Source organism: Alligator sinensis, unplaced genomic scaffold (assembly GCF_000455745.1).
Source record: "Alligator sinensis unplaced genomic scaffold, ASM45574v1 scaffold170_1, whole genome shotgun sequence".
Taxonomy (NCBI): Eukaryota; Metazoa; Chordata; order Crocodylia; family Alligatoridae; genus Alligator; species Alligator sinensis.
The window spans coordinates 1,160,032-1,171,700 of NW_005841863.1; the positions used below are offsets into that span (position 1 = coordinate 1,160,032).

General features: G+C 41.7%; 1 protein-coding gene across 1 annotated transcript in view; it reads right to left on the bottom strand.

Moving 5' to 3' along the window:
• The window catches only part of CUNH19orf12 (chromosome unknown C19orf12 homolog), a 12,461-nt gene extending 1,354 nt beyond the window's left edge, over positions 1-11,107 (bottom strand). Inside the window, 4 exon segments of the mRNA XM_006016598.2 lie at positions 1-82; positions 2,966-3,142; positions 9,783-9,854; positions 10,361-11,107. The exon segment at positions 1-82 is cut by the window's left edge and continues 7 nt beyond it. Coding sequence (XP_006016660.1) covers positions 1-82; positions 2,966-3,125 — 242 coding nt within the window. The 5' untranslated portion in view covers positions 3,126-3,142; positions 9,783-9,854; positions 10,361-11,107.
• Between the last annotated feature and the right edge of the window lie 562 nt (positions 11,108-11,669).

Below are 11,669 nucleotides of genomic sequence, written 5' to 3' on the forward strand. Positions count from 1 at the left end.
GGCAGTTCCAGTAAAATCTGAGGGATTGGCTTGAACTGTCCACTTGTCATCCATGCTCCAAGCAAGCCACCAACTGCACCCCCTAGAAAACAAATAATGATTCAGACCCCAAATCTAAAGTGACCGTCTCTGAACTCTATTCATTCAGTTTCAACAGCGCTACCATTTTAATTATCAATCAAATGTAGGTTGATGTCCATAAGCACGTTTACTTTAATGTTTGTGTACAAGTCCAATTGAAAGTGTCCAGAAAGGTCAATTCCAGTCAAACTACAGATCTCAAAACACACTCAACCCTAATTTAAAGCTGCAAGTCAGAGGTCACCCCTGGGGGCATCTGTCTTTTCAGGATGAGCTGTATCTTTAAATAACGCCTGGCAAAGAAAGGTACAAAACAAACCACACAGTAACATTGGCTATCAATGCTAATGTACTTATCTACTATGACACACTGGTGCAAGTGCTGCTATGCACTGGTACCACTTGTCATGGTACAAGTTTCCCTGCTGTTAATTGGGGCGTTGTAATCTCCAAGCCTTGGTAAAGTTCTTGCATAAAAAGAGACTTACAATAGGTCAAACAAACCCACTGATTATGATCTGTACCAATTATGACATCTTGAGCCTATTGACTGTTAAATCAACACTTCCCCCAGGGGGAGGCAGAGCTACAGATTCTCCAGCAAGTTCTTATTTTGTACAAGGAGCTGTTCTGGCTCATTCTTAGATTACTGGGAGGATCTTGGGTAGCTGGTAGGTGGTTATTAATGCTGCTCTGAAAAATGATCTCACTTTCAAAACAAGTTTAAATCCTAAATTGCAAAGTAATTCTCTTTAGTACACAACACCAAGCTTGATGGTCCTGAATGAACTGCACTCCCACACAGAAAAATCAGGAACATCTACACACATACAGCAGAGGCCCAGAACCCAGTTCCTTGGCTTCCAGAATGCTTGCACCCAGGGACTACTCCTAAACTATAATTTCCAAACCTCTGGAAAGCATATTTCAAAAGACAAACATGTTTACAGAGCTACCAATTCTACCTGTGATATCAGTGAAACATCTGAAAGCCAAAGATGGTTGCATTCATCTGCATGAAACCTTTAGGAGAACATCAATATCTGATTTAGGGACACTTGATGCAAAAGTCACTAGAAATACTGATATGCAAGTTTCTAGTAGTTTGAGAAAGGAAGATCTTTTACATGACCATTTCTTTTCCCCAGTAACAAACCTACCAATTCAGAGGGACTCAGGCAAGTGTTCCAAGCCCTGGTAAGCATAATATGCTGCAGTTTCTCAGGGACATAATGAAGGATGAGTTTCTTTTTTGTATAGCTCATCATGAGAAATATCTGTAACTCCTGCTAACCAGTCTGTAGCACCAGCTTAATCCATGTACAGCAAAACTTCTGCAGGTAAAGCACAATTAAACGCATTCCTGTACCCAAACTGAACACTTAGAAAGTCTAAGGCAGGCTTTAATGCAGTCAGAGGGTCACTTATTTATGCATATAAAGGCCTTTGCTGTGTCAGATTTTAACTCAGCCATAGCTGCCCATTAGGGAAGGACGTAGTCTCCCTTTTATACAGTGCTCTTGTTCCATTACCTGGTGGACAACCAGACAATATACCTTTTTATTTATCACTCCAACTGTTTAATTGCCTGAAACTATTCTCAGCCATTTTATGGAAGCAGATGGCCAGTTACATCATTTTCTCTTGTTCTTCTTTGCCAGACTTAATGTTATAAGTGATTTACACATGCCCAGCTTCACCTAATTTCTTATGGTGGCTAGCATTAAAAAAAAAATACAAAGACAAATCTCCTCTGCCAGTAATCCAATGCAGTGTCATTTTGCATTTCCTGCTGTTTTACTTGTTGAATGCTTATTTTGCGTTACCACACTTCTCCAATACTGCTAAGCACTTAAGCATGCACACTATCTTCCTCCATAACGAGCATTCCTACTGAACTCTAGGGAAGGACTTTAACACTCCTGGTCCAAATATTCAAAGGTCTGAGGCCATCGGGACTTGACTAAGCCAGCTTTACAATGGCAGAGGTCCATAAAATAAAGGCATTTAGTTGAGTTCTCTCCTATCAGTATCTCTCTCTGCAACTAAGCTCAGAGCTTTCGTTTCATTTTCATTATGCAGAGAAAAGATACGTGACAGAATACAGACACACATCCAACTGTGACAACAGGCACAGTGCATTTTTATATACAACAAATTATCCTGCAGGGGACAAAAGGAATTGATTGTTTAGGAAGAATCTCCACTCCTCTGGTTAAGGTTAGACTGGAGATATTTCTTCACCATTACTTCATACCCAAGCAAAATAGATTTCCCACAAGGAATAAAATGGAATTTCCAACCCAGTGTTCTCTGAAGTCCTAAAATGTTTGCTCCAAATGTGTCAATAACCTAGGCCAGTTGTGCTCAGCCTATAGCCTGCAAGATTAATCTAACCTGTGGAGCTGTGTCATCCAGCTTATGGGACTTCCCAGGGGTCCAGAAATTTGGCAGCAGGGTAGCAGTGGCAGCCTTAACTTCTGCAACACAGTCCTGAGTCAGAGCAATCAGTGTTGCCACCACTCCTCACCACCAAATTTCCAGCCCCATGGGCTGGATTACATAGCCCTATGGGTTGGATGACACAGCCCTGTGTGCAGGATTGTGCTGGCACATAGGGTCACACCACGAATCTAAGTCTACTCATTTTAAACAGAGTACCTGGTTAATTAGGAACAGCCAAAACTATTCCTTTCAAGGAGGCAATAGTAGTACATGCAATTGTATTTTTCAAATTGAAACTGAAATTGGCATGTTTTCCATTATGAAAACCTACTTCACCTTCCTTTTCAATCACATCATACATCAATTTGATAATTCCATCATCTCCAGGTCTTGTCATTCCAGCACTCAGTTCAACCAAGCCACAGCAAACTACATTTACCTACAGCTATTCCAGGTGGACCGCCTACCAAGCCCCCCAAAAAAGCTGTTGCACCCGCTAGCAGTGCTCCTCGCCCAGATTGCTTGATTGCAGCCTTCATTTTCTTCTCCTCGGAGACATGGCACAAGAGTTGCATCATATCTTTAATGCTGACTGGCATCGTGGCTAGTTAGGATCCTGGAAAGATAAGTTCACAGGTCAAGTCTGGAAGACAGCAAACAGATATCAGACCTCTGACACCAAATGCTTACACTGTTCAGGTACCTAAGTAGGGGGCAGAAAACAGTGTTTAGCCACCCACTCAGAACAAGAAAGATTTGGAAATCAGAGCAGCATTTCTTCTTTCAGAAGGCAAGATAACAGTTTGAAAAGCAACTAACCTTTTAACCAAGCAGCAGGTGAAACCCCAATCAGAGGTTCGGTATGTTTACAAAAATATGCATGTCCAAATTTAAAGAAAAAACCTGAGGACAAATAATCACAGTAAGGAAAGATTTTAAAGCAATCCCTCTATTTCATGGTCTGTTGTCTTTTACTTTGAGCAGTTGCCATATTCTGTCAGTGCTGTACATGGCTGCAGGGCAAAGAAGAAACAGGTAGTGCCTATTCTTACACAACTATAAGATTGTATCTGGCAAGTCCTCCCTAGTATTTCCCCCTTCTTCTCTCTTGTACTGTGAATGTTTTCACTAACTCAAATGTTTAAACCTAGCTTTCTATTATTTTTTCATATGCTTAAGTTCCTTGAGGCCCAACAGTGAAAGGTACTGTGAGCTGGCAGCTCTTGCTAACCTCAGTGGGAGCTGGGTGTACTTTGCACTGATGGAACCCCAGCCTCTGATGTGATGGTACCATGACATGTTGTGGAAGCAGATGGATTGCATCTGCACTGCACCTTTTCCCAAAGGGAAGCTACAGCAAAGTTGATGAATCAGGCTCATTGTGTGCCCCTTCCACATTAGGTGGAACCAGTAAGGCAACTTTGAATATAGCTATAGCTATACTTTCGTTACAGTACGGCACATTTACATTTGTTTTGAGATTGGCACAGTTATAATGATTTATGCCAAATCATTCTGTTCTGAGGGTGCTTCGTGCTAGGACTAAGGAAAAATTTTAGCAAATAGTTAAGTAATTTCTAAAATTGAAATTATAGATGAATATTCTGCCTATCAAATTTTTACAGCCTTTTCACCAAGAAGCTGCAACATCTCTGTAAACCGAAAAAAAAAAATCTCCTGAAATCTGCTAATGGGTCACTATGCCGTCAGGAATAGGTTTTTTACAATTCATATTTGGTTGGCTTACAAGGTTTCAAATATCCTGATCTGCACATCTTCAGCAGAGAATCAGCTAAACTCTGTGAAGTTATAAACCGTATTGCTCCAGAACAGGTGGGCAAAAGTTTGAACTTGTGGTTGGCAACATTCAAGACATAGAGTCAATTCAAAAGGCACAAAATAAAGATGATTCTTGTCCTTCAAGCTTTGTCCTTTGTTTAACCTTATATATAAAACCCATAAGGATCTGGTGTTAGAAGGTGAAACTTCTGCTTTTTGAAAGGCTATGATTTTACATAGAACCACCACCCCCTCCCCGTGTTACAGAGGACAGAAGGGCATGTCTACACCACTTTGAAGACACCCCCAAGGGTACCTTCCACAATGTGTTCCACCTGCTCTGCAGATTTCCAGCATTCAAGAGGTTACTCCTGCTAACACTCATAAGCATGCTGGAGACGCATCTCAAGAGCAGCAGGCCAGATGTACCCTTGAATGGTAAAGCCACATGCTCAAAATTAAGAAATACCAAAACAAAAGTTTCAGAGAACAGCTTCATTTGGTTCCCCATGTGTGCATTATAACCATAAGTATGGCTTGATGGCTAGAAAATGATATTTAGAGATTTGCTATTAGGAACCGGCTTGTAGGTAAATACTGCATTGGTAGTACTGCAATGGTCCAGGAGAATGGCAAGGGTTAGTTAGTTTCTAAAAGTCTGTTTGTGACAGCGTTTCACGTTCACAGCCTTTGAGACAGACACTATTTGAACCTAGCAGACAAGCAGGTGCATACATCCAGGGAAACTGAAAACATGCAGACAGTGTTCCAGATCAAGATAAGGAACCTGAAGAATTGACATCAGGTCACAGGGACCCGCTGCAAAGCCCCTCAGATTTCCAATTTTGGGAGGGATGCCCAAAGTAAGACACTGGCAAATGACTGAATTAAGACACATATGCATGATGTGTTTGTGGAGGCTGACAACACAGAACGTGGGCAGTATGATGACCGTGGGGACACCAGTCAATGATACCTGGAAATGAAGAATCATCAGGAGAAAAATAATACAAAAGGAGGGATTTTCAGAGCAGTGGGGGGATCCTGAGGCCACAATGGGCAGAGGGTGCATCACCGATCTGCCTCACCCACCCTTTGGTGGGGTGGGGTGGGGTGGGGAGGGGCGGGGTAGACATCGGCCCTCAACCTCCAAGACAGCTGACATCTGACATTCATGCAAAGAACCGTTTGCCAGGTGGTCCTTGCATACTGGCCAGGTGCACCATTCTCCTTCTGAATCCGGGGACTGGTAGATAAGTAGGATGGGGGGAGGGGAGGTGTTATTTTGTTTGCTTTGCCTGTGTTACTCTTATTTGCTATCGCAGTGTATTCATAAAATTCCCCTATTATCAAATGAAGGTGTCATGGTCGGTCTAAAGGTTGGGTCTGCCTGGAACAAGGTATCAGGACTGGGTCGTAAATCCAGTGCCAATAAGGTCCAGGGTTGCACACTGAGCAAGCAGGAGAAAAAGTACTGAGTTGCAGCTCATTAAGCAAGCACCATCCATTTTGTGCACTAAATGAGATGGGGGTCTTGCAGAAAAATAATATGTAGGCATGTTCACATGCACCAAGCCTGAACTCAGGCTGCATATTAATGTTGGCATTTCTTAACTTAGTGTTTCACATTGCAACCTTTAAAGTGTTCTGTTAACAGAGCATGTCAATTCATTCATAACCGAGTGCACATTCATTTAACTTAAGTCAATTCCTTGCTGCGACTTTCCTGTATGAAAAAGCTGTTTGGGTGCAGCAGTAACCACTGCTGGAGAGAATCTCTCAGCTGACACTTCAAAATTTGAAAGAGAAAGCTTTTTTGTGCATCAAAATGGAAGATTCTCCCAACCACCATTTTCTGTAACAAATTGTCAGTAAAGTAATAGGGACAATGTAATAAGCCTTTACTGAGACAACAGCTAAGAGACTATGCTAAGCATTACACCAAATAAGACCACACAACATACTCCCTGCCACAAACAGTTTACAATTTAGCTAACAGAGATGACATCGGGATACAGGCAAGAGGCTATAAACTGAACTGTTTCTTTTACCACGCATTTCTTATCTGCATAAAGATTCAAGATTGAAGAATGCGGACCCTATTTCCATTTTAAATCCATAAGATTGCCAGAGGATTTCTAACTTTTGCCGTGTAATCTAAGCCTGAGAATTAAGGATATGATCTGGATTAGAGCCCGGGTACCTGCTGAGTTCAATGCCTGCTTTCTGCCCATAGGCAGACTTCAGCTGAACCTCAAGACATATTGGCTGCTTGCAGATGTTAAAAAAAAAAAAGCCATGCTTTACTTGAAACTCAGCATGTTCCTGCACTGAGCCTAGCGCATGCCCAGAAGATGCAGTACCTTAGTTGGACCCTGATGTCTGTATAGGTCAGGCGCTTTTTTGGTGCTTTTATCTAATAGTTGATTGCCTCAGCTTCAGCTAAAAGCACCAAAAAGCCTCACTGAAGCACCCAATCTATGCCTCACTGAAGAGCTGGGTTAAAGTAATGCACTGCTTCTTCTGGTAAAGCCAGGGGTTGTTGTTTTTTTTAATGCCTTCAAGCAGCCATTGGGAGCAACTAACTGTTCTTCCAGCTCTAAAAGATCTCACCTGAAGTGTCCACAAGGCAGGAGTTGCTAAAATGCCAGTGAGATAAGAAGGCTGAAATGTGAGTAGCACACCTTGAACTAGCTCCACAGCTTCTTTATGTCCAGTATAAAAAGCACTCTATCCCAGCCTCCTCCCTTCACTGTGATCAGCTCCGCATAAACTAGCACCAGACTAGCAATGCTAGGAGGATGAGGAAAGCTCTTAGAACATGTCCCTTGTAACATATCCCACTCTAGAAGGCACGAGCTCTCAGACTCTTCATTTGTTTTGCTGTTTTACTTTATTTATTGAATTTACTAGATTGATATCCCACATTCCTCAAAAGACTTGGCAGCTTATAATAAAAACATATACAAATGTAAAAAAAAACTGCTTGGGGTCCTTCTGTCCTCTTGGCATGAACATGTGCCATACTGCCAAATAAAAAGGTTTCCTTGTGGCCATATGAACACTATACCCCTTCCTGTCTGAGGCTACGTCTACCCAGTAAATTTACCGTACTCCAGAAAGGAGTTATCAGGCCTACACTGTGCTGCTTTGAGTGGGCTGCTGCTTAAACTGGAAATCCCACTCGGGTTTGTGTAATAGTTTGGAAGAGCTAATTTGCACTGCTGAGTGACATGCTAGTTAGCCTACCTGCAGGATACATGACTGTTGGGTTAGGAGGTACCTGCTCTGTGCACAGCAGTATCCTCGAGGACACTGCTTTTGAGCAGAACAGATACATATGGCCTCCAGATTTGAGCAACTCATATTAAAGAGTCATAGAAATGGACATCCCCAACTGATTATTAAACACACCGGTTCTTCTGCCTGAACATCAGATCAGAGCATCATTCTGTGCTGACTCCCTACCAAACAGTGAGTCTAAGTCAAAGATTTTCTTCTGCTTTGCCCTACTTAACTGAAAAACACTAACCCTGATTTTTCTCAACAGCTGCATTCAGTTGGGAGAAAAAATAGATCTGCTGATTAAGGAGACAGACCTCTTTCAGCAGCAGAAACTAAGCTATGGAGAGTCCTCTCACAAGAGACAAGAATGACCCTGCTTCCACAGCTAACGCAAGACCAGTTTTCTCAAATGCCCTTCAGGCTCCTATCACAGGCCAACAGCATGCAGTAAACATGGTGACAATACTCAAATTCAGAGAGCATACAGCATTCAGGGGCTGTTACAGGGAACTCTAAATTTCAAACTAAATATCCCAGCAATAAAACAGTCTAACTACTCAACCAGTAGCCAGCTTTACTATGGTGGCCACTTAAGTGATGGACATGGACATCTGGATAGACTCTCCAGACAATTGATAGCAGCTTTCTATGAGGTCATTACCTATATATATTAGAATCACAAGAGGGGAATCTTTCCATTAAAATCTGATTGTAAAAAGAATAGAAAGACAGGACTCCAAGAGATCTTCCAGCTCTGGTTTCATTAGGTCTCTATTACCCTGACTTCTGCAACATACCTATATATTTTAACATCATGACCCTGATATAAATGGCTGTTACTGTCATATAGTCATCCTCTGTGACCACCAAATTATCAGTAAACAATGAATGGAACAATGAACAATCATTAGACCATGAGGAGGAGCCTAGATTTAGCAATCATTTGCTTAATCATTTGCCCTGATGGATAAAGTCCATAAATTGCTGTTGACAAATTTTGGAAAAAAGAATCATAGTTAAACAACATGCTTACCTACAACAAAGAAGCCCCCCTAAAAAGCCCCTACCTGCACTCTGTTAGTTTGAATGGAAATTGCTTCATCTGCACCTTTGAAAATCTCACCTTCACCCCTTCATGTGGAGGTTTTATTTGTGAGCAGGGTGTATTGATTTAATTATTTGCATCAGGAAACCTTAATCACAATTAATTTTAATCTCATTTTGAATTTGTACCTTTTATTTCCATAAAGTGAAGTTCATTATTGGTTGGCATAACCATTAAAATGTGATAATTTGAAACTAAATATATCCCTTATATTAAATTGGATACAGTACTTTCTGAAACCAGGAAAATTTACAGTACCTATTTACACCTTAGTACATAGTTTTAAACAATTATGTAGCTCAACATATATTTACTCAGACCCTTGATTTTTACATTTTACATCACGCGCTATCTTTTAGTATAATAGTGCTTGTTTTCTATAATTTTTTTACTCAAATGTGTCAAGCTGTGGAATTATTGGAATTTAATAAAAGTAGCAAAAAATAGCCTTGCAACACTGTTTTTGGTTAGTTAAAAGGCACTGCCGAAAGCTTGCAAAGATTTTTTCCAAATATCTAGGTTGGTCTAATAAAAGATTTCAGATTTACCCAAAGAACCTTGTCTGCCTATGTCCTTAGACCAACATGGCTACAACCTATACCACTGCTAATAAAAAGCATCCAATGCATTTACTTAAGTTTATCAAAGCATGTTTTGCATCTAAATCTAACTGATTTGTTAAACAAAAGAAACAGTAACATTAGTCAGCTTGGATTGCTTCTAGTAACAGCTGGGTAGATTTCAAAGATATTTAGATGCCTGAAAGATATGGACTGGGATTTTCCACAGCATTTAGCTCCCATTAAAAAAAAAACCCAACTAGAACTGAAATAATTGAGAACTAGTTACAAATTTCACACCTGAAAATTGTATTTACCTGCACCTTGAAGTGCCTAATACTTTTGAAATTTTGACACGTGTCCTTTAGGTATTTGTGAGGGGCAAGGATTTCTGAGGGTGACATCTTTTACGGGACCAACTGTGTAGTCGGGATAAAATTAGACAAGCTTCAAATGCAAGATCTCTTTTCACAAGAAGCCAGGCACAGCACAGCACTCTTCAGGTGTTTAGAGTTAATATAGCTTACCTTTTCCACCTGCTTTTTATTCAGAAGTTAGAAGCGTCTCTACTTTTTCATCTCCCAATCAGTTCCTCAAATCTTGAATGAGCGAGTCCAAAAGAAAAAAAGAAAGACAAACACTATTTGCAGCACTGCAGCTAAACTGAAACTAAAAGAAATTAGGACAATAGCTTTTCTGTTCGGCAGAAAGAGTAAAGCACTGGCATTTGACTAAATGCTAATACTAGCACTTGCTCTATTGTACAAACTGGAGGAAAAGGCAGATACTTAAATACAGTGCATGATACTGTGATTTTTACAAGACTTCCACTGACTTAAAAAAGTAAAGATGTTTTTTCTTTTGAGTCCCAGTATTATGAGATTATGAGTAGACTTTAGCTCATTAACATCTGAGGAGACCTTATTGATGCTGTGCTCATTTATTTATGTGATTTCAAGAGATTACTGTAAACCGAGGATTTAGCATAGGTTTGTCCATTTCATAGTTTATATAAAAAAAGGTGATTTTAAAAATAAAATTACATTGAAACTATGAAACACATGAATTGTATTTTAAAAAACAATTGACTTTTCCCCCATCCTACCTAGGAGGCCAGATTGCTGTACCGCTGAAAGGTTGGTGCCAGTTACCTGCCTACAGTTCTACACAACGGATACACTGCTCCTGGCTCCAGCGCTGTGAAGCCTGTGAGGCCCGCTATCTTCACCTCCTTGCCAAGTCTAGCATCAAATGCCATGACTTTTAGTTCTGCTTTCAGTTTGGCCATCTGACCTTGGTTACATCATTTCACCCATTTGACTCCCATTTGACAAACTGTGAAACTGAAAATGGCTTTTTTTTTGGATGGACTGGGCACTGCCAGTAACCCAGCAATCTGACCACCTCATTCCCACACCCAGTTGCTCCCACAGCTCCTCCTACGTACATCAAATTTAAGACCACTTGTCTCTGTTTCACAGCTCTGTGCAACTGGATTACCAGCACTACCAGCTTCAATGCCCCCTTCCTTTATTTCTCCTAGAGATCCCCCTGTCCTTGTTGCAGTCTCCCTTCCAAAGCAGTCTGGCCTACGTGCTCCTCTCTTCCTTGAAACCCCTCCTGAAGACTTGCAGCTTTCACGGGGCCCACGACAATCCAGTCAATGGTGCCATTTTGCTTAAATTACAAACCTGACTGGCAAATCATGGCCTCAATACAGACATTGGATTTATGACACATTACAACCTGCCTGGCATCTGATTCACCATGTGACATCTGCCAGACCGTACCTCTTACTTTTTCTTTTGCCCACCTTTTCTCCCCTTCCCTCCCCTCCTTTTCTGCCCTTTGTCTTCCCAATTTCCAGCTATTTCCTTTTTCTCAGACAGCCTCTTTTCTACCTTGAATCACTACCTCTGTACTGTCTCCCCTCCCCACCTTTGGCCTCTTTTCCCCCTGCCCCCCCTCCCCACCCCTTTGCTGCTTTACCTTTCGTCTTTCCAGACCCTAACTATTCTCACTGGCATCCCACCATGCTTTTAGCCTCTCTCATGCCTTGGAGTCTCGGACCAGCAGACTCCCTGTGCCTGAAGAAGGGCGCCTGTGCCCTAAAGCTGAGCGAGACCTTTTCCCCAACTGCTCGGTTGGTCTAATAAAAGACATCACATCTACCCAAAGAGCCTTGCCTGCCTATGTCCTTAGCCCAACCACAAACCTGACTGACCATGCTGGCATGTCCTCCCCTTCTTGCCTCCTTTCCCCCAAGATAAGGCCTGAGAGTTATTTCTGGCAGGGAAAAGGGGTTTTTTTTGGTGGCTTCCATGTCCTAGGCACAGTGCGAAGGGTGACGGCCTGCCACAACCCTGGCGGTGCGGTGGCCAAGGGAAGCATCCCCAGGAAAGGCAGCGGCCGGC